General features: G+C 35.4%; 2 protein-coding genes across 5 annotated transcripts; one reads left to right on the top strand and one right to left on the bottom strand.

Moving 5' to 3' along the window:
- Positions 1 to 120: 120 nt before the first annotated feature.
- On the top strand, positions 121 to 1,718 carry LOC122630634 (peroxiredoxin-6). The gene is made up of 5 exons (XM_043815353.1): positions 121 to 537; positions 655 to 811; positions 1,007 to 1,224; positions 1,311 to 1,383; positions 1,468 to 1,718. Exons 1-5 carry the CDS (start codon positions 452 to 454, stop codon positions 1,594 to 1,596), a joined length of 663 nt encoding a protein of 220 aa, XP_043671288.1. The 5' UTR covers positions 121 to 451; the 3' UTR covers positions 1,597 to 1,718.
- Positions 1,627 to 23,312, bottom strand: LOC122630632 (chromodomain-helicase-DNA-binding protein 7). 4 transcript variants are annotated; one of them, XM_043815350.1, is made up of 25 exons: positions 22,307 to 23,312; positions 18,704 to 20,878; positions 17,345 to 18,490; positions 16,868 to 17,271; positions 16,439 to 16,780; positions 16,016 to 16,304; positions 15,382 to 15,930; positions 15,053 to 15,277; positions 14,623 to 14,939; positions 14,040 to 14,514; positions 13,589 to 13,953; positions 13,292 to 13,487; positions 12,864 to 13,169; positions 12,423 to 12,717; positions 11,738 to 12,257; positions 11,516 to 11,605; positions 10,478 to 10,672; positions 8,929 to 9,352; positions 8,548 to 8,833; positions 6,970 to 8,345; positions 6,488 to 6,731; positions 6,082 to 6,358; positions 5,775 to 5,919; positions 4,845 to 5,612; positions 1,627 to 4,696 (listed from the first exon to the last, which is right to left on the bottom strand). In XM_043815350.1, the coding sequence occupies exons 2-25, from the start codon at positions 20,771 to 20,773 to the stop codon at positions 2,864 to 2,866; spliced, it is 13,137 nt and encodes a 4,378-aa protein (XP_043671285.1). In that variant the 5' UTR covers positions 20,774 to 20,878; positions 22,307 to 23,312; the 3' UTR covers positions 1,627 to 2,863. The 4 variants fall into 4 exon arrangements, with proteins under 4 accessions (XP_043671285.1, XP_043671283.1, XP_043671282.1 ...); XM_043815348.1 differs by lacking the exons at positions 18,704 to 20,878; positions 22,307 to 23,312 and having other exon boundaries at positions 7,174 to 8,345; positions 17,345 to 18,454; XM_043815347.1 differs by lacking the exons at positions 10,478 to 10,672; positions 18,704 to 20,878; positions 22,307 to 23,312 and having other exon boundaries at positions 8,929 to 9,349; positions 17,345 to 18,454.
- Positions 23,313 to 23,544: the final 232 nt, after the last annotated feature.

A 23,544-nucleotide genomic window follows, 5' to 3' on the forward strand; every position in this document is an offset into this window, starting at 1 on the left:
ATTATATTTTCGTGACTTTTATCATCTTTTTTATTATTATTGTTATTGTTATTGTTGTTGTTGTTGTTGTTGTTATTATTATTATTATTATTATTATTATTATTATTATTATTATCCATGATTCCAATGCACATGTTTTTTTATAAGTAAATCATTCGACATCTTCCTGAAGTAAACGACGAATTAGGCGTTTGTTTGTAACACGTGATACTTCATGTTATTATCATTGTTTTGTTTCCCTTTATTTTTTCTTTGAAAATTAATTTTGCTCTTACGAAACATTGATTCAATTTGATTTTTTATAAATTAACAAAATTCTACATTAGTGGGGAATTTTATTATTCGACAGATAATAGTCAAAGGAGAGTTTACTCGAAAAAAAAAAACAGAGAAAAAAAAACAAAGACTTCTGTTCCATATTATTTCTGTTGGTTGCGCGTAATTATTAATAATGGTTTTGTTAGGCGAAACATTCCCTAATTTTACAGCTGAAACACAAAATGGTACAATTAATTTTCACGAATGGCTCGGAGATTCGTAAGTCAATATTTTTTTGTTTATCTAACCTATAAGTTATAATAAACAAAATTCCCTTATATGATTTTTAATTTGTGAATATATAAAAATTAATTTATAACAAATTACATTTTTTAGTTGGGGTATTTTGTTTTCGCATCCGAGTGATTTTACGCCTGTTTGTACTACGGAATTGGCAAGAGTTGCAAAATTAATGCCCGAATTTGAAAGACTGGGCGTGAAAGTTATTGCATTATCGTGTAATTCTGTGGATTCTCATCACAAATGGATCGAGGTATATCTAAAATACATTTTGTGTCGCTTGACGATTCTTAACAAACTCTATATATAATATCGTTATAAGATTGTATCAAATATTTTATATTTGAAAAAACAAGCTTTTTATCATGCGCTATATGTAACATACATATCTTTCAAACGTATATCATACGTAGAATATATACTAATGATTATACAAACTCAAATACAGGACATTAAAAGTTATGGAGAAATAACGGACGAGATTTTCCCATATCCAATAATAGAAGATGAGTCTCGCAAACTAGCAACGATGCTTGGTATGTTAGACCCTGCAGAGGTAGATAGTCAAGGTCTACCTTTGTCAGCACGAGCTGTATTCATTATAGATTCAGCCAAAAAAATGCGTCTTTCAATTTTATATCCTGCGACCACTGGTAGAAATTTCGAGTATGTAAATTCAAAGAAATCTATTTATACGTATGTGATCTTGATTTTAACATTAATATATTGTCTTTCCTTTTTGTTTCATGTAGCGAAATATTACGTGTCATCGAATCGCTTCTCTTGACTGAAAAATACAAAGTTGCAACTCCTGTAGATTGGAAGGTAAATATTTATCTTATCAATTATATTTGACTATTTTATATTCGACAAGATAATTCTTTTTTTCCTTTTCATTTTCTTACATAGAAAGGAGAAGAAGTTATGATTCAACCATTTGTCACAGAAAACGAAGCGAAAATATTATTTGCGTCTGTAAAGACTGTTGATCTTCCATCCGGAAAACCATATTTGCGGATTGTGTCGCAACCTACATAAAAAGTGGGATAAAAGACGTGAAAACATCAATACGAATAATGACTTTAAATTAATTATTGCATATATACTTTGATACAATGTACACGATACAAAATACAGAGTAATAATGTTAACATTTTCAATACTGAACTTATAATTTTTTTTTTTTTTATATATATGACAATGTAGTTAATATAATAAAGAACGAAATATCGTTACGTGTCATGATGCTGTGACGGTTGTTACAAAATCGAATATCGAACATGGATGCTGCAAGCTACCAATTTCTTCTGATCGAGGTCAATACACTAAATAAAATGGAAGTCTTGGCGCTTGGCATTTGCAAACAACAAAAGAAGCTGTTTATTATTTCATCTAATGTAATTAAAAGTACATTGCGTTATTATATACACTTCTCCAAGTACACAGTTGCTTATGAGCTATAGGCATAATGTATATAATATTTACATTTTCTTTTTTTCCTTTTTGTTTATTTATTTATTTATTTATTAAATTAATAATTACTTTCCTACGTTATGGTTATATTATTATATCGTGTTATGCCCGACATTATAGCACGCACAATGAGGGGCTAGTGCACAATAAAGTGATAGCAGTTATATAAAACAGTCCCTGTGGTCAAAACTGATAAGATCGTAAAAGATATTAAATTTAACAAAATTATACTTGTTTGTTTGTTTATTTGTTTATTTGTTTATTTATTTATTTATTTATTTATTTACTTATTTTGTTTCCTTTAAATTGTAATGTTACGTAATTAAAAGTTAATCACCACACAAAGTATCGAGTGATAAAATACTATCGCCCGACTTCAAAGTATCTTAACGTACATTCACACCAACAACAACGTGTTCTTTTTTTTTTTTCTGCCCACCTGTAAGATGCCACTTCTTTTCATTCATATTATGTCTTTTTCTTCATTTTCACAACGACGATGAAAGGCTACCTGTAAAGGTTCAACCTTGACACGTTTGTAGTCCTTTAACGCACTTGTGTTCATTAAAAAAAAAAAAAAAAAAAAAAAAAGAAAAAAAAAGAGAGAGAGAAAGGAAAAAAAAAGAAGAAAAGAAAGGATAAGAAAAATCTACCCAACGATGCACATTATACAGTCACCAACGTAGCGATCCACGACAAATGGTTAGCTAACTGCTAGAAATAACCGAGTTAGTTTCACAAATCGAGATATAATTACGACGAACTCGATAGGTGTCGGTTATTTATTAGCATTGTAATCACTATTATTCGCATTAACATCGATCACACGAGTTCATTCGTTTCCAACATGACTATCCTGTTGTTGTTGGGTTTGTTGCTGCGATTGTTCCTGCGATTGATGATGGTGCTGCTGTTGTTGTTGTTGGTGTTCGGACTGTAATTCACATTCCAATCTCGCTTGTCGTTCGGCCGCCGCTCTTGCTTGTCTACCGGCACTTGACCTTAGATTCTTTCGTTCGGGCGGAGGTTCGATACTTAATCTCTTACCACTTCGTGATTTTTTAGCCTTAGCGCCGCCTTTACCATCCTCTTCGCTTTCCGCTATGTGAGACTTATTACTCAAGTCTGCTTTCGTAGTCGAAGCTTGCTGCGAAGGAGATGGTACATTTGTAATCGTCGTTGGAGGAGCTTCACTCGTCGGTTCCTTTTTGTTGCTAGCGTTCAACGGTGTTTCCGTAGTGACCGCAGCAGCCGTAGTATCTTCTTGAGGAAGCTGCTTAGTCGTACTTGTTGACCTAGCAACCGGTTCCACGTCGACCGATGGCGTATCGTTATTTGTCACTGTCGTAGTAGGCTTCGCGATCGTCTCGATCTCGGATCGCATTTTCTTAGCTACAGGCTCTAATGTTACCTCTAACGGAGTCGACGTTTGTTGCTGATCCGAGTTCTGATTACGATCTATGCTATGACTTCTCTTTTCGTTGCATCGCTGTTGCACGTCCTCGAGATTCCTCGTTAACAATTCTGCACTCGTTCGACTCAAATGTTCCAAAGCCTCTTTCATCTCTTGTTCCTTACTTTTCCTGTCGAGCCTTCTTTCGTTCACGTCGGTAATATCGTTTTGTTGCTCGATAGCCTCTCTCTTTTCGTGTTCCATACGACGCCTATCTTCCGTATGTAATGCCATATCCGTATATTGTTGTAACGTTATACCCGGATCTACGGGATATCTAGGCTTTTTCTCGGAATCCTTTCGTTTGCTCGACGAATCCACAATGGTATCTCGTTGTCTCGAACTGCTCGCTGACGAAGCAGGCTTCCGTACAGTCGAGGCACTTGACGTTGGCGGATTTAAAAGGCCGCACTGTGCCAGACTTTCATAGGCCGACGATACGCCACCAGGTTGCATTGAGAACGGATTCAAACCACCTAAACCTAATGGCGTGTACAGAAGACTAGGATTTGGAAAAAAGAAGGGGAATGGTGTCGTCGTTGGTAACGCCGACGATGCCGACGAAGTCGATGGCACGGACGTTTTGCTCGTGGGGGCTTCCAATTTGTTTCGTGGTTTACCGGTATTACTAATACTGCTTGAACTAGTATTTTTGCTGCTAACCGAACTGACCGCTGGATTTGTGTCGGCCGTACTAGTTGCAGTTGCACTTAAAGCAGCTTCCATACCCGCTAACGATGGCAAACCAAGTCCAGCAAGATTTGCAAATAACGAATTTGTTAGACTCATATTGCTGAGATTACTAAGATTGCTAAGACCGCTTAGTGCCCCTAGGTTCGGTAGGCCACCAAATGGCATTAGAAGGGGATTATTTTTCGGATCGAAATTGCCGAGTGAAAGTCCAGATAAAAGGGAATTATTAAGATTGCCTAACGAAGGGAAATTTAAGCTGGATGCCATCGACGTAGCAGCTAAATTCGCTTGGCTTGCCGATTGTTGATTAGTCGGACTTGGCATCATTGGTGGTCTCCCAGGACTCTTCCCTTTGTTTACGCCAGATCTATCGGATCCGGGTAATCTCTTTTGTAGATCATGCGGCAGATTACCACGCTCTTTCACAAGTTCGGCCCATTTTGGATCGACGTCAAACATCGGGTTTTCGGTCAGCCATTGTCCAAGTCGTTTCAATTGAGGAGCTTTGCTACCGGTGACCTAAAGAAAGATAGAAAGAAAGGAAAACATAGATAAATAAATAAATAAATAAATAAAAGATATTTTACATTATTTACTCTTTGCCATAAACGATGATAATGTATAAACCAAACGTAAAACTATCCGAGGAGATCATTAACGTATATACCTTTTTTCCAGTTAAACGATTAATCACGGCAACGTTCTCATCACCCGTCAATTTTTTCCAATCTAACAAAGATGGATCGACCCGAGGTCTTCGTCGTCTAGGTGCGTTTAAGTACTCGGCATTTAACTGCTCTGACATAGCAGTTTGCTCAGCCAACCATTTGTTCACCTTTGCTTCGTGAGAATATGATCCAATTTTCGATGAATATTCAGCAACTTTATTGATATCAGCTATCATAGCTTCGTAACTTTTCCTATGACTACTTGCAGAGGAGTGTGCCGAATTGAAAGCTTGCTGTTGATGACTTTGATGTTGCTGCTGCTGTTGTTGTTGCTGTTGTTGTTGCTGTTGCTGTTGCTGCTGCTGATGTTGCTGTTGTTGTTGCTGCTGCTGTTGTTGTTGTTGCTGTTGTTGTTGCTGTTTCTTAAGTTCACGATTTTGTTGTTCGGCTTGAACTAGCAACGCAGAAAAGCTATCCTTGTGCGAATGCAACGATGGTGGTGGTAAATTGGAAGATGTCCCTGATGCTCGAGACGATGGAATCGATGTGACGGTGATAGAAAATGGCTTTTGAGTATTTGCAGGAGGATTAGGAAGTCCAATCGGTGCTGACGTTGGAGTGACAGTGACGTTGGGTGTAATCGTGTTCTTTTTACTATGTTCGGGATAGTGACTGCTTTGTTGTTCCTTTGCAGCACTCAAACCTAATACTATTTCATCTAGTTTTCGACGTTTCTTTTCCTTTCCAACTATAGGTTCGTCTGTCGGCTAATCAAACAAAGGATGAGACTTATTTTTCCATCAAAATGTGTAATAAAAATTATTAGACAAATAGTACAATCTAATCGTGATTAAATAATCAGAACTATCAATATATATCGGATTACTAATGAATAATTTTTCTTTCACTTCTTCTTTTTTCATACTTACACAATTTTTCCTTTTCATTAACTTATCCAACATGCTATCAAGCTTTCCTTTATTGCTATTGCTTTGCTTATTTTTATTAGGCATTGAGAAGTCCTGAACTTCGTTCATAATATCTTTATTGCTATCGGAACTTGTTTTTGGATACCTATAAAAAATATATATACATACACATTAAAGAAATAGAAGCAATTATATCTCAAGTTTCAGGATGAGAATGAAACTTCCAAAGCGACAAGTTTGATACGTTATTTTCAATTAAATATAGACAGGAAATAATATCATAACGTTGTTTAATAGATTTACTTACCCAGCAGATAAATCAATAGGCGTTAAAGTACTCGAAGTACCTGGTATAACTGTTGTTTTACCAGGAACAGTATATTTCAAGTCAAACGGTATGGTTGGTGTTCGCGTTTGTTGATGTGCCGGAGGTGGTTGTACCGGTGTTGAGCGTCGTGAATCTTCAGATTGTGATTCTTCGTTAACTTCCCAAGTAGTCGATCCCGACAGGATTGTTGGTTTGCTCAAAGGTGTCGGCGGTTGAGATTGTATTTGACTACTATTGAGAAGCGCATGAAGTTTAGCTGAAATGAAATAATATGAAAATTAAATCTTTATTCGTAAATACTTTTCATTCGTAAAATGTAAAACACATGTGATGCCATTAAAAAATAAATAAATAAATAAATAAATAAATAAAAGAAAATATTTACCTCGTTCCGTTTCAACATCTATGGCAATATGTCTTTTCCTCTTTTTACTAGCAGAAATATTATTTCCTGTTGCTGGTGAACGTGACACCCCATGATCTGTCGTTATTGTTATCACTTCTGAACAATCCTTTTCATTCGACGTCGTATCCAATTCCTCTCCCGCGCTAAAGTTTATTGATACAGGCCATTCTTTATGTTCTATTGCATGTACAATATGCATTAGACGAGCTTCGATTGCGTGTTCCTAAAAATTAAAAAAAAAAACCATACATATATATATATATATATAGACACACACACACATATCTTAAATATGCAAATGCAATATCAAAAAGCAAAGTTTGTTTGATTTTCATAAAAAATTTGTAATCTTTTCGTCCATTCGGATTGTTCACTATTTTATTTCATTCGATATCACATCGTTATCATCATGAATAATATAATTGATATGAAAATAAATAAAATAAAAGAAATTTCCTTACTTTCGGCCATTTTAAAGAAGCATTATTACAACTATGAGCTAAAAGTTGTACAATAGTAGGCTCATTATAGTCTATCGTTTTATCTCGTAGAACGAAAGTATCGATTTGGGTTAATCGCGATAAAGGTTGTATAACTTCCAAATCAGGAAACATTGCTTTAAGTTCCGCAGCTTGGACGCTACACTTATCCTCGATTTTAGATACTTTGGTTTTTTCTTTAGCATCCGCAGCAGCCTTGTCTTCGATTATTTCAGTTTCTTCTTTAGTCGTCGTGGAATTGTCGGTTTTTACGATGTTCGGTTTAACATCTTCAGTGACAATTGTATCCAAGGTATCAATACTTTTCTCCGTTGATTCAGTATTGATGTCCTTATTTTCAGAAGTAGATTTTTCATTACTTTCTGTTACGGGAAGATCTTGCGTTGGTTGTTGTTGTTGTTGTTGTTGTTGTTGTTGTTGTTGTTGTTGTTGTTGTTCATCGGTATTGGACAATTCCATTGACAATTCTTTAGTTTGTTCATCAGATTTCTCTGCGTCAACAACGGCAGTTTTATTAACAGGAGTTTCCTCATTTGTAACTGGCGGAGGAGTTTCCTCGGTAGTCATCGGTTCCTCCGTTGATTTCGAAGTAACGATAGAATTATCAGGAGTATTAGTCACATCAGTTTTCGTCGAGTCCGATGCCTGTTCAGATTTCTCTTCAACTTTGATCTTATTAATAGTATTTTCTTTTTCCAATGATGTACTTTTCGATACGGTAGAAATAGTAAGCGTATTGCTGATAGGCGGAGGCGGTGGCGGAAGTGGCAAGGACGTCGGCGCAGCCGGTTTCTCTTCAACTTTCGTCTCAGCTTTTACTATTGTCAATTCTACTTGACTCTTTTCTATCTCTGGATTATCTCCTTTCTTTTCCGTCGATATCGTATCTCTCTTAGCACCTATCTTCTCGATCTTCAAAGTTCCTTCACCCTTTTCCAATTTCACAAGAATTTCATCCTTATCGAATTTCAATATGTCTTCCCTATTCTCTATCTTAATAGCCTTTTCTGATTTTTCCGGAAGTTTAGGTGTTTGCGCAGTACCTATGTAAGTACTTTTTCCTAAAATCTTATGAAAAGAGAAATCAGGATCATTCAAAATGGTTATATCTGTTCTCCCTAAACCATGTTTCGCTGCACCAAGCAATAATTCCTTATCGTGTTTACCAGGCTGCCACCATTCTGGTGTGTCACCCGATGGTTGACACAATGAAAGACGTTCCTCTAAATGAGGATGAGACAAAATTTCTTCGCGTATTTTACTTAACAGATCAACTCGATCCAATATCTGTCTTGCTTTAGCAGGACTCAAATGATCAACCGGAACATCTGCAAAGTCTGCAATATAATAGAATGTCTGAGCATGCATATATACAGATTAATATATTAACAATATTTACGCGTATTTTGATTATACTTATAACTACTACATCGTATAAATAATGCGTACAGGATGATAACTATCGATTTAAAAAACAAAAAAAAAATGTAAAAAGGAATATATATGTATGTATATATATATATATATACACACACGTACCTTCTTCTTCGTTCAGTTTAGCATTACAGACCTTCTTGCACATAGCTCTAAACGACATGTAATAATCTGTTAGATCTGCATCCGTCTTTTTGTCAAACCTTGCAATACTCTTGAATTTTGTCCAATCGTATTGTGCCTTTTTTCTATCATAATTGACACCATAAGTCGATACTACGCGTAAGAATTCGCTTTCCTCGCGACGTGACCATTTAGTTTTTTGTTCTTCGATTCTTGTACGTTCTCGTTCCTTTACCATCGCTTCCATCTTCTCTCTCCTTTCCATTTTCTGTTGTGTTTAAAAACGATAACGTACAATAATACAATTTTACAATCTATCCAACAATTGCAATAATAATTGTAAGAAAAATTTTATTAACTAACCAGCAAATACATAGCCAATTGTTGCAAATCCCACCCTTGCATATTCAATGGCGGTTCATTGATTGTCGTCCCTGTATGATTAATGGTAGTTGTTTCACCTTCTATACCAGGCTTATTCTTTTGCAATATTTTAACATCTTCCTTTTTATTAGTAACACTACGTTGGTACGAAGAAATTACACGACGTAATCGTGTATTTAAATCGACAACGGATGGCCAAGTTTTATCATCCTCTAAAAGAACTTCATTTCCATCATGGCTACTACTAGCTTCTGGTATAGGTGTATCCGCTTTACTAGATATAGCTGGTGAATCTATCGGCGTCTCTCGAGTAAACTTCTCCGAATCTTTGGAATCTTTAACGATGGAACATTCTCCGTCTTCCGTTTCATTTTCTAAGCTATTTTCATCTCTGCTACTGCTGCTGGAATTCACAAATTATACATATATACATATATACATATACATATATATATATATTATTGTTGTTGTAGTTGTTGTTGTTATTATTATTATTATATTATTATATTATTAATATTAATATTATTATTATTACTATTATTATTATTATTATTATTATTATTATTATTATTATTATTATTATTATTATTATTATTAGGAAAATATAATATGTATATTAAAATTATATAGAGAAAGATTTTGTATTTTCACCCTATCAATGCATTCATATACATATATATGTGTGTGTGCGCGCGTATATACATATATAATTTGTACATATGTATGTGTGTGTGTGTGTATATATATGTATATATATGTATATATACAATGCACTGATGTCTATCACAGAATTTTAGAATTAGATATTTAAGGAACTGTAAGACACAAATACATCTGAATGAAATAAATATACAAATTACGCGATGTCATCCCAAACTGCTCTGTGTGGATATAACTATCTGAAAATGTAGCAAGTGACCCACTAATAGAACAAAAAAAAAAAGAAAAAAAAATGAATGACTATAAATCACTTAGATGATTGATAACAAGAGAGATCTTCCAACAATCATTTTTACATTCATCTTCTATTTCCACACTGAAAATAGCAATTCTCGATCAGAAAAGACTTCTATGAAAAAAAAACATTAGAAAAAAATATAAGTTATATATTTTTTATCGTACATACATATATATATATATATATATATACATACATATATACATATATATATGTGTACATATATATGAAATGTGATAAGAAAAGATATGCAAATATATATATGTCCCCCATTGTTTTATATTGTATATGCTAATGAGAAAAAGAATCCATAATAGTTTTGCGTAAACACGGATGTAAAAGCCGATAAAAAAAAAAAAAGCGTGCAAGCAGAGTGTTAGAGAGCAAATTTGCAGTGCCTTTAAATGGAAAATAAATTTATAAGGTGGGTGGTGGGGCAGTGGTGGTGGTGGTGGTGGTTGTGGTGGTGGTGGTGGTGGTGGTGGTGGTGATAGGAAAATATAGCAAATAACATATATATATATATATATATGTATATATATATAGAGAGAGAAAATTGATGATACTTACTTCTGTTGAGTAGTCTGAGACTGGGAAGAAGGGGGAGGACAGCTTGAAATGAAAGAAAGCGCGGGATCAATCCTCATCTGGTCGTAATTCTCATAGCCATGTTTGTAGCAGCCGACTATTAAGGATTTGTCTGCCGTCGAGTCCCACCATTTCGCTGGTCGTTCCGTCAACTGCGGAGGGTTTATCCGCAAAGCACTGTAGGGCGGTTTCATTTACAATTTGCCAATTCATATGATGATATACCGATCAGATCATGACGAAGTAATAAATTGAACAATTTTGTAAACTTATAGCAAGTCTCGACGACATTATATACATACTATTAGATTTTTTTTCACATCATCAAATAAATTAAAGAGAAAAGAAAAGAAAGATAAAAAAAAAAAAAGAGAAGAAAAGAAAAGAAAAGAAAAGGAAAGAAAAGAAAAAAATTCTTTATGTTCTCTCTCTTTTAATTATGTATATTTATATATTCACAAGCTCTATCTAAAAGTGCTCCTCTTAATTGATATTTTCATAAGTGCATTATTACTTCACGATATATATATATATATATATATATATATATATATATACATACATATATATACATATATATCTCTTACCACACTGACGTTGATATCCATGACGATTATAAGACGTGGAGAGAAATTTCTAATAGCTTTTTTTTTTGTATTTTGTTTTTCCTTTTTTTTTGAGTATGAACTTATGTATATGTCATGTGTGTCATATGTGAAGAGGAGATGTATAGGAAATATTTTATATTAGTAGCATGGGGTCAACAATAAACAGTTTGATTTACAGAGCTACAAAGATAAACATAGTTTGGCTTTTTATCGACCATTCCTCATACAAGTGCAGTTCCCAGAATAAAACATATACATTGCACATGCAACTATAAAGCTCTATATAAGCACATATGTGAGTGCATGTTCCGTGATAGACCATCGGGGGGCGAAGGGGCGGGGGTTGAGGGGAGAAAAAAAAAATAAACGAGGGAACCATATGTAAATGATAAATATTAAAAGTTTTACAAACCTGACATGGACGCCATCGGAAATATGTTGTACCAAGTCACCAATTATTTCATGTTTAATATAATACAGCATTCGTACACGTAACAGTACTCTAAATCACACAAACAAATATTACGTTTATATTAATTATTTTATTATATTTACCTCGTATATATGTTAGATATATCCTATGTACTTTGAACTTATCAATTAAAATAATACGTGTAAAATTATTTATACGTACTTGTTCGCATGTCGGCTTAAATGTTTCCTATAGTTACTTTCCAAAAATATGTCACCATCGTACTTTTCTGCGTTGCTCCAATGATTAGGATCACTTGGTCCACCATTGATAATAGATCCTCGAGTTTCTCTACCTTCTCTGACTCGACCCTTTTTCTTTTGTCTACTATTTCTTGCATTAGTACTAACGGACACGTTTTTAACTTTTTCTCCATTTTCCAAAGGTGTTATGAGATCCCAAATAAAGCTACGAATTTTTTCATCGCCACGATAATAACGAAGACAATAGAGTAAGATTACTCTTGCGCAATCTTCAACGTCAACCTCGCGCCACCCTCGACGAAATTGACTATGCTGCAAGATTTCTTCCCAACGTCCCCAACCAAACGTTAAAAGACCACGTTCTACTTTAAAACACTCGCTTCTTGCCCAACTACCATATACTACTTCTCCTTCTCTTGGTACGTATTCGTCATAAAATTTACGAGATTTTTTGCCAAATTTATCTCTCCTCTTTTTACCTATACAAAAATATAATTCAATATATATTACATAATTTTTTTTCCTTTTCTTTTTGTTTTTTGTTTTTTTTTATTTCTTATCTATTTTTATTTTATTACCAATTATGATGCAACTTTGATAATCACATGCATAATTATGTATATATATGTTTGATAACAACATACCTCTGCCCGTTAATCCACCACTAGTTTCATCATCACTATTATCATCAGAACTGTCTAATTCTGACATGTCAACTACGGATTCATCATGTCCATAGCGTTTAATTTGTGTCCGTCGTCGAGGTTCTGAAATTACTAATTCATCTTCCTCTTTCTTTTCAGTAGTATCGATCTCTGCTTTTTTAGCCCATTTTTTCCAGAAGTCTGGATCGTCGATATTAATATCTGATCTATTAGAGGAACATGCGAAGCTAGCTTTTGAAAAAGTAGATCCTTTTTCAGCTTCAATTGTTATAATCTGTACAGGCAAAAAGAATTAAGCTTTAATGCAATCCTTATTTATTTATTTTTTTTTTTTTTATATTAGACAATAATTAAATTTTGTCCACTTATTGAATTAGAATTGAAAAACAAAATATTTTCCTTAAATATTCTATCACATACTTGAGTCCTTCTTTCAAGAATCTGATCAATATCTTCTTCACAGAATTTATCTCCTGCATTATCATCATCCATGATAGCACCGTACGCTCCTTTCTTTAACAAATCTTCTATCTCTTTTTTTGTCAATTGTTTGTTACTAGGATCTTTTCCACCTTGGCTCGTATTCATTGATTGCAGAATGGCTTTATCTAATCCAAGTTTTAAAGAAGCCTTGTCGAACATTTCTCTTTCATATGTGTTTCGACAAAGTAATCGATAAACCTTTACCATTTTCTGCTGACCGATTCTATGACAACGAGCTTGTGCCTATAGATATAATTTAGAGAGAGAGAGAAAGAGAGAGAAAAAAAAAAGGAGAAGATAAAAATTAGATATTATTTATAATAAATTATTATTATTAGATCGCACATTATTAGGATTTTATTTACTTGTAAATCATTCTGTGGATTCCAATCACTATCATATATAATAACTGTATCTGCAGCAGTGAGATTGATACCAAGACCACCTGCTTTTGTACAAAGTAGAAAAACGAATCTATCTGAATCAGGTTTACTATATCGATCAATAGCTGCTTGTCTTAAATTTCCTCTAATTCGACCATCTATCCTTTCATATGGATATCTAATAAGTAAAATAAATATTTGTCGTAAAAAAAAAAATATATATATATATATATATAGTTTCATACAAAATTGTTAAAAAAGTTTTAGGGCGCGACTTACTTCTTGTATAATAAATAATCTTCTAATAAATCCAAACATTTCACCATTTGACTAAATATTAAAACTCGATGTCCGCTCGCCTTTAATTTTGGCAATAATTTATCAATGAGAACCATTTTTCCAGAACTATTTACTAATGCATGATAATAGGCCTCAGAATCTTCCTTGTCACCAGTCTTATAATCCAATTGTATTTGATCCTCAGCACCATTAAGAAGGAATGGATGTATACAACATTTTCTTAATTCCATCATCGTATTCATTAAATTTGGAATGTTAGCAGATGTAGTACCCTTGGCAAGAAAGGAGAAATTTCTCTCTAAAATGCCACGATAATACTTCTTCTGTATATTGGTTAATTCCACCTAAAATATAATAAGAAGAGACAGAGTTATGCGAGTTCTATATACGCTATAGTATATAATATTCGATAAATTATAATATATAATACCTCTACTACAGTTTCTTCCTTAGGTGCCAAAGACTTTTCGACGTCTTCTTTAAGTCGACGTAACATCATTGGTTTTAAAAGAAGCTGTAACTTTTGAACTTCACCTTCACTACTCAAATTTCCAAATTCTTTAAGAAACGCTTCACTACTAGAAAATTGAACTGGTTCAAGGAAATTCAATAGAGAAAATAGTTCGTTCACATTATTTTGCAAAGGAGTACCAGATAACAATACTCTGTGCTCTAAATTCAATTGTCTAAGGCCTTCGAGAAGTTTACAATTTCTATTCTTCAGCCTATGAGCTTCATCAATAACACAGAGTCTCCAATTGTATCCACGTAGTTCATTGAAATCCGTAATGATTATTTCAAAAGTTGTTATAAGGACATTAAATTTAATTAAATCTTTTATTTGCTGGCCTTTCTCATTTTTATAATAAACTTCGTATTCTTGTAGCATAGTTCTACTTGCTGCTCTGTAAGTAAAAAATTAAATAATATATTTAAAATTAATTCAAAAAGTTATCATTAATTTTATAGAAGAAAAAAAGAAATAGAAGTTACTTCATAATTTCTATACTTACGATCCATGATATACTACAACATTCATGTCAGTCCAACTTTCAAATTCTCTTTGCCAATTTGGAATAGTTGACAAAGGAGCTATTATTAAGAAAGGACCACGAATACCATATTTGTACACAGCATCGACGAATGTCAATGATTGAATTGTCTTTCCTAAACCCATCTCGTCAGCAAGAATACAATTATGTCCGTTATACCATGAAAAAAGAAGCCAATTAAGTCCCTCCAATTGATATGGTCGTAAACTATTATTGCTTTTATAAATTGGTGACTCCTCTAGTTTAACCCATGCTGATGCATTTGGTTTTTTCTTTGGCTAAAATATAAAACGCATATTTAGAGCGACTTATTAAACATACACGTATATTACATGTGATTGTCAGTGACCTTGAGAGAAAAAATTATTATACGTAAAAATAATATATTAACCTTCCATTGATCTTTTGACGGTAATTTATTAAATTTCATAAATTGCGCTATCTTTTCAGGATCTACATCTTCCTCTAATTCCCATGTAGAATCTTCGTATTGTAAAGAACGCCATTTAACTAAGAAATGTCTAACAGTTTCTCCGCTTGTTGGATCTGTATGAGTTGCTTCGTCCAATACTCTATCAACTTCGACAAAATCTGGATTAAATGGGTCATCCTCTGTCTGCAATGACAATATTAAAGGATTAATATTTTTCTATCGAAGTATCAATAAATACAATAATTAATACCTACGTTATTTCTTTTAATATTCGTAGATATACTTACGTTTTCAAATATATTAGTATTTTGTTGTTGTCGCTGTTTAAATCGTTTTAATTTAGCTTGGATTCGTTTGTCACCTTTATAAAGCTCTTCTTCCGTTCTCCATTCACAATGCAAATATGAAAAATTTCTATATTTTACAAAATATTCTTCGACCTCTATCATCTGTGGCTTTGCTTCTGCTACACTATTATTTTCTGACGTTTTAGAATCCGCTACTTTTTCTTCTTGTTTATCAGAATCGGACTTTGTTTCATTCTCAGCATCACACGTCTCCGTTGTTACGTCTTTATCATTTTCATTATTTTCTTCTTTATTATCCGTACTTTCTACCAATGGTTCTTTCTCAGGTTCTTCTGCCTTTTTATCTTCCTTTTCTTCCGTTGTATTATTTGTTTCAGATGGCGTGACATCTTCAGTCACATTTTCATTTGTCTCTGCTGGTGTCGTCTCTGATTTTATATCGGGTAATATTGCTGGTTTAACTTCTCTCTTTCCCATACGGGAACATAAAATATGTTGCACAACCATAGAATCTTCATCAGTCGTATTCTATGAAATAATCAAATATATCATTATATATTAGAAAAGTTATATAAAATAATATCGTTTAAACGTTTCTTCTATTCATACGTACAATATATACAAAATTAGGCTTGTTTGGTCCTATTTCACCACCTTCGTTATCCTTCTTAACAGCTGCTGGTTTAGATGTACTTGTACCTTCAGCCTTTTTAGAAAGATGAGCCTCTTGAAGGGGAACATCATCGTCTGAAAACCGAAGCATGACATCGTCAACATATTTTTTACGATGGGTATTTCTCGCAGAACGCCTTTTATTGTCATCTCCAGCTTCCGGTGAAGGTGGTGGCGTCGCAGCTAATTCTTCGCCATCGGAATCAGGTGCAATACGACTTTTCCGTTTCCTATAATAAAAAATAAAAAAAAAAAAATACATGTGATATTCCATTATCTTCCATCTGACCATTTTATCGACGCATTTATTCATATATGTATGCATACATGTATATATATATATATATTTTTTTTTTCGACTCACTTAGAACTTCTAGGAGATTTTCCTGAAGAAGATTTACTAGAAGATTTTTTTCGAGATGTTCCTTTTTTCTTACTACTAGATGTCGTCGTAGTTTCCGTTGTTGCTTCGACATTTTGTTCTTTCTTTTCATCGTCTGGAATTTCTGATTCCACTTTGTCCTCCTCTTTAGTTTCACCCATTAATGGTTCGGTCGTTGAAGAATCAACTTGTTCCTGATCATCTTGATTTGATATATCTTTAGATTTTGCTTCTGCATCTTTAATCACGCTCGAATCTGCGACTACAGTTTCTTCCGTTTCTTGTACTGTATCGTCATCGGCCGACTCGGATTGATTAACTTTTCTGAAAAATTAAATAAATTATGTTATTAAGATATATGTATATAATAAAATACTGCATGAATATAAACAATAAGAAATTGTTACTGACTTTCTATTACGTTTTGTTGAATCCTTATCTTTATTTCTTTTTCTTGCTCCTTTTGGAGGCTTAGCTTCCTTAGGTGGTTTTGGTTCCTTTTTTATCTTGGCCTCCTTCGGTTCTTTAGGTTCTTTTGGTTTACGTGGTTTACGAGGGAGACGCGATTTTCTACCCTTATTCCAATCTTCCTCCATATCACCAGACGATGGTTTCATATCTTCGGAATCAGCAGCACTATCGACAATATTACTGCTATCTCCCGGTGTCACTTGATTGTCTGACAAAGGTTGTTCCGGTTGAACGAGCGCTTGTGTACTTGCTGGAGGGGCAGCAGCCTCTTTATCTGCTTTTTTTCGATTCTTTTTAGTCCGTGGTGTACCTTTACTACGGCCACGGCCGGTAGTACTTGATACCTATAATTCAAATGATCAGTTATTCTCTTACATAATAATTTGATGAAAATAAAACTAGAACTTAGTTTTTTACCTGTGGACTGTCGACAACGGCCGCTGTGAACATTGGAGTTTGCAAGATACATTGTGCTCCGCCATTACATTGATCATTTGTTTCATGTTGCTGTAAAGCTTGTAATTTTTCTTGTAAAGAAACTATTTTTTCTTGATTTTCTGGAGCTGGTGGCATACAGTAAAGTTCCTGTAATTGTTGTTGCAATGCAGCTCTTTCTTGGTGATGAGTTACCGGAGCACAAGATGCATTGAACGTAGTAGGACCAACGGATGTAGGAGTTGCATTAGATGAAATACCATACATATTTGGCATTGTATTACCACTGATTATATCATTGCCAGAATGATATTGTTGTCCTGATGCTACCATAACATCATTCGTGTACATGGTATTAGTTTTTTGAATATTTGTATATTCAGTGAAATTGGATTGCACTGGATGTGGAGTTTGTGAATTTGACACAGGAGCTGTGGGTTGATGAGATGTCAATACCATACCACTTGTTTGACTGACAGCAGGTACTTGTTGAGCAGCTAAATGCGTAGGTGGAACTTGGCTAGTTTGAGATTGTATTTGTGTAGAGGAATTTTGTATTGGAGATTGTAGTTGAGTTTGTAGAGGAATTTGATTCGATATCATCGGCGTACTTTGTGATATCATTCCTACTTGTTGGTTCATTATCGGTTGAGACTGCTGTACTTGTTGTGCTTGAGTCACACAAACTGGGATTTGTTGAGATGGTTGTCCCATTTGTGATTGTGGTTGTTGTGTTGGTTGAATTTGAGATTGTTGAGGTTGCTGAGCTTGACTCATTACTGGTTGCTGTGGTTGTGCTATTTGAGATTGTTGAGTTGGGCCAAGTGTTTGCAATGGTTGTGGTGGCTGTTGAGATGGTGCTGCTGGCGCCGTTTGAGTAATTGGCGTTTGTTGTGTTTGTCCCATTTGGGGTTGCTGTATTTGTGCTGGTTGGATTGATGAATTTTGTGACGAAACCATTGGAGACTGATTTATTATTGGAATTTGCTGCACTTGTTGAGGACAAGTAAGAGCTGGTTGTTGTACTTGTTGTTGTTGTTGTGGTAATGCTGATGGTTGTGTTTGAGATTGAGGTTGAGGTTGAGGCTGAGGCTGAACTTGAGGCTGAGTTTGAGCTTGAGCTTGAGGCTGAGGCTGAGATTGAGGCTGAGGCTGAGGCTGAGACTGAGACTGAACTTGAGGTTGAGGTTGAACTTGAGGTTGAGCTTGAGGCTGCTGCTGCTGCTGCTGCTGTTGTTGTTGTTGTTGTTGTTGTTGCTGCTGCTGTTGTTGTGGCTGCTGCTGTTGAGTTTGATTGATTACAGGCTGTTGTGGATGTGACATTGTATTTCCCATGGATGCTTGATGATGTTGAACAGAAGCAATTTCCATAGTCTGATCATGTTGTTTTGTATCACATGTAACTTGATTTTCCATACTAGTAACAGTAGTAGAAAGTGTTCCTGTGACAGACTGTTGCTGCTGCAACGAAGACACGTTTCCACAGTCTATATTTCCACTTGTACTAGACGTTGCAGAAGATTGTACTGCTTCCATCTGCACGTGTGTCGATGATGCAGGAGTATGATCTAAATTCGAATTATTTTGTGAAGTAGTTTGCACTGAACTTTCACTGCCAGAACCAAGCATATCTGATTTTTGATTTTGGGTAGACTGATCTATAGATTCAGTACCTTGTGTAGATTGTTCTGTAGAATTTGGTACATTTTCTGTAGAATCTCTTACTGATGTTTCTGCTCCACTATGAATAGCTTCTGTTCCAGATACTGGAAATAATGGAGCACTAGATTCTGATACTACTGGAGGTTGATTTTCAACTATATTTCTGTCATCGCTGACAGCCAAATTTGGCCTAACCTGTGACTGCTGTTGTGGATGCGACCACTGTGCAGACATTGGCATTCTAGGTCCAGCAATTGACGGTATAGAGTTTTGTGCAGTTGACTGTTGTAAAACATTTGGTGCTTGCGACAATGGCGGTCGTGTTTGAAATTGATTATAGTCTTGAGCAGGTACATTTGGATTAGATACAGCAACACCTGGTATTACCATTTGCTCAAGTGCTTGTAAAGTGGTTTGTTGAGAGGATGGATTCATCTGCATTGAAGATGGTGGGCATGGAGAAACTGACATTGTATTAGGCTGATTTGATTGTTGATGAGGAAGTTGTACATGAGGATGCGGCGATAATGTACTCGGTTTAGCAGGAGACATAATGGGCCTTGGAGACATTTGCTGTTGCACAGCGGGTGGTCTTGGAGACATCTGAGGTCTTGGAGACATTTGGGGCGATAATTGTGGAAAAGTAGCACGATATTGAGGACTGGTAGCATGTTTATTAGTATTAAATTGTGCCGCAGGACCAGAATGCTGCGGCTGATTAAACATGGCTGTATGATGTGGATACTGAGAATCCATTGGTTGCTGTTGCGTATTAGGATGCTGCGAATGTTGTGAATATTGCTGGGGATGCGAAGGATGTGTTTGATGAGGTGGATGAGGTGGATGATGATGAGGCATTCTTTGTGGAGGTTGTTGCGATTGTTGCTGCTGTTGATGCATGGCTGATGTAAAACCAGGATACCCTGACGAAGTTTGATACATTGCAACAGAATTCCCTTGTTGGTAATGTTGTTGCTGCCCAACAATATGTTGGTAGACACTGCCTGTTCCACCACTTTGCATTGCTTGGTGAGCTGCTACTCCCATATTTCCTATCATTCCTTGTTGTGTACTAAAATGCTGCTGTTGCTGCTGCTGCTGTTGTTGCTGCTGTTGTAATTTTTGATTCATGACACCAGCTTGATCTTGCTGATGCGAATACTGAGGTGGCATATGCTGCCGATAAGTAGCAGGTTGCTGTGCCATCTGATTATAATGCCTTTGCATTTGAGGATAAGCACTACCACTACTTGGCCAACCCTGCATATTAGGGTCTATATTCATATTAGGTCTAGCCATTGAATGTTGCTGTTCCATAGAATACATATTATCATTATAAGTAGGATATTGACCTCCACTACCAGGGTGAGGTCCTCTATGCTGAGGTGCCATACTACGAGCTTGATTTTGAAAAGCTCCTGGCACCATAGCACGTTGTGGTGTTCCGCTATCAAACGTTCCTAGATTTTGGTTAAACATACTGCGTTGAGATGGATTTTGTAACTGATTAGAATTTCCAAATTCAGATCCACCAAATGAAGTCAATTTTTGAAGAGGTGATTCTTGTGAAATATAAGATTGACTAATGTAACTCCCTCCTCCATTAGTGCCAGGGTTTGGACCATCTCTTGATACTACCACAGAATTACTTGTACTCGCAGGGTCAAAATGATCGTTCCCCCCAAGATCAGGAAGAGCATCGAGCATTGAGCCACTGACATCTTCACCAAACAGGTCGTACGAGTCCATGTCTACGCAGCAGGACTCTTCGCCTCCATTTCAGGCTTAAGAGAGTATTGTGAAATCTCTTTTATAGCTAGTAGCGTACCCATTTTTGTGTCTCTGTTTTGCTCTCTGAAACACACGCAAAATAAGTTATAAAGTTTATGCTATTCGAATCTCTATACCATAATTCATCTTCTATAATATTTTTCTTGTACATTACAACTGTTACATTATAATATTTAATTAACTATCCTGGGCATCTGTGGTTATATGTTACTCACGCCAAAGGGGAAAAGCTATACGCTTATGGTTTAATTTCTCATAATCGTTATAGCCTTTCCCCTGTGGAATGCGTTAATTGTTTGGATTACCTGTTAAAACATAATATCTTATAAATAAATAAAAGATGACAATATTGAAACCACTGGTTTATAATAATGTATAAAACTCTAATATAATGCATATTATATCTCATTTTATTAAACAGATTAATATTAACTTTAATTCACATCAAAATAACATTTATATGTATTTAACATTATTGAATGCAGTTTTTTCCTAAACATTTATATGTGCATTTCCACAAGTGAAATATAGTCAAACAAATTCACTTGGGAATACATAAGTATATATACATATATATACATATACATTATATATATACACATACATATACATATACACATATGCATATATATCACACGTGAGAACACATTAATTTCTCCTTTATCATTACATATTATATACTTCAAATTTGATGTAAAAACTGAGTACGTATTCATAGTTATATATAATAATTAATCGTTCACGTTAACTTTGTTTTAAATAAAGAAATGAAATATTGCCTCCAAGAATAATTAAATAACTGAAAAGTCTCAACTAAATATCAAATGAAGAGGTTCATAATCGTTTGCATTTATAATAATTTATTACTAAACGCATCGAAATATCATTTACAATAATGCATTAAAGATAAAAAAAAAAGTATCTTGAAATGTTGAATAACCTAACCTAAAAGTAACAATTACGCGAACGCTTATATATAATGGTGGCTATAATATCATATTGCTTTCTTTTTGTAATGAAATGTTCCGATTCTTTTTCACTCCCCTTTTTTCTTTTTTTGTTCAATTGATCACTATAATTTCAACTAAGAGTTTTCACTGTGAAAATATTTGACGACTTTGATATAATCAAATAAAGCTTAAATAGGAAATATATGCGAATATAAAATACTATCGGTTCCAAAGCATTTACACTTGAAATAGTATAAACTTCTTCATACTTGTATCTCTTCAACCGATCTCCTCATTCCTTCCGTAAAAACGGAAGACGCATGAAATGAAAAAGTCGAAGGGGGAGGTATTAATGGGGGAAGGAAAAGGAAAAAAAAAAAAAAAGAAGAAAAAGAAAAGAAATCGAACATTTTCCATCTCGTAACAATATGGTATTCGTTAGTCGGAATAAAAATTTTTCTATAATACATACAAAAAGAAAAATATATAAGATAAAAATGAGATGAAGATGTATGCGATGAAGAAATGCGATGGTACGAACCTGGTGATAGGCCAATAGATCCAAAATAATATAGATGAAAAGGTAGTCGTTCTGCTGGTCGAACGAACAAAATCATATACTTTGTAAGCGGCAATAAGGGTAAAGAAGAAGAAGAAGAAGAACAGGAGGAGGAGGAGGAGGAAGAGGAGGAGGAGGAGGAGGAGGAGGAAGAGGAGAAGGTGGAGGAGAAAATATTACAAGAGAGCGTAAGAAGAAAGTAGTCGTAGTAGCTTTTAAATATGATGACCCTATCACATCCTCCGGTATTATTGCATTCCGAACTCTCGAGGTTAGAGAACTCGAATAAGGCGCAACGTACGAGCATTTTTATCATTCAAAAGAATCGACACAACTTCTTTAGAAAAAAACATCGGAATGTCGGAAAGTACGCCATTATCGCGTGTGAGATTTCCGTTTGGACTTCCGAGAGAGAAAGAGAGATAGAGAGAGAGAAAGAAAGAGAGAGAGAGAGAGAGAAAATTCGTAGCGGTCAACGCGACGCTCGATATTCTAACACACCAAAGCGTCACTTCACTGTGCACAAACGTTCCCTTCCTCCTCGCGCGTACTACCGTCCGTAAGAGGAGGATCTCTTTCCGCGGAAGGAACGAGAGAGAAAGAGAAAGAGTGAGTGAGTGAGTGAGTGAGTGAAAGAAAGAGAAAGAGAGGGAGAGAGAGAGAGAGAGAAAGAAAGAGAGAGAGGAAAAGAAGACGGAGCGGCGCACACGTATTTTCTATGTATCGCGAGAGGACGGAATCATTCGTAAACGTTTTCCTTTTTATCGAAAAAACCACCCTCGTTCGCACGCGCGTTCACACGATTTTCACTGGCAGTGTCGGCGGCGGCGGTGGCGGTGGCGGTGGCTGTGGCTGCGGATGCGGAACAGCACGAACCGTCGCGAGACGCAAGCGTGTCCGTAGACCCGAATCATTCTACACGTCTCTCTTTCCTCTCCTCTTTTGCCCACTCTTTCTCTCTTTCTCTCGTTCGCTCGCTCCTTCTACCACCACCACCACCACCACCACCACCACACTACCACCCCCCTACCCTTCCCAGCACGTTGCGCTAGCAGCCAAGGGCTACTCTCTCCCCACCTTTCACTCTCGTATTCCCCCCCCCCTTTTCTCTCTCTCTCTCTAAACCCTACCTTTATGTTCTGTGCCCTACCCTACACTCTATCCTCTATCCTATCTCGTTCGTGTCGATGGAGGTCGCCACACACACCGGTCACTACGTC

The sequence above is a fragment of the Vespula pensylvanica genome, chromosome 7, assembly GCF_014466175.1.
Source record: "Vespula pensylvanica isolate Volc-1 chromosome 7, ASM1446617v1, whole genome shotgun sequence".
In the NCBI taxonomy this organism is placed as follows: Eukaryota; Metazoa; Arthropoda; class Insecta; order Hymenoptera; family Vespidae; genus Vespula; species Vespula pensylvanica.

Excerpts from the sequence above, each read along its gene's own strand:
- LOC122630634 (XM_043815353.1), top strand. The coding sequence starts at position 452 with ATGGTTTTGTTAGGCGAAACATTCCCTAATTTTACAGCTGAAACACAA. Across the intron at positions 812-1,006 it reads CTCATCACAAATGGATCGAG|GACATTAAAAGTTATGGAGA; the intron begins GTATATCTAAAA and ends ACTCAAATACAG. Across the intron at positions 1,225-1,310 it reads ACCACTGGTAGAAATTTCGA|CGAAATATTACGTGTCATCG; the intron begins GTATGTAAATTC and ends TGTTTCATGTAG.
- LOC122630632 (XM_043815350.1), bottom strand. The coding sequence starts at position 20,773 with ATGGACTCGTACGACCTGTTTGGTGAAGATGTCAGTGGCTCAATGCTC. Across the intron at positions 18,491-18,703 it reads CTTCTGTTCAACATCATCAA|CCTCAAGCTCAAGCTCAAAC; the intron begins GCATCCATGGGA and ends TCTCAGCCTCAG. Across the intron at positions 6,359-6,487 it reads AGATGTTGAAACGGAACGAG|CTAAACTTCATGCGCTTCTC; the intron begins GTAAATATTTTC and ends ATTTCATTTCAG.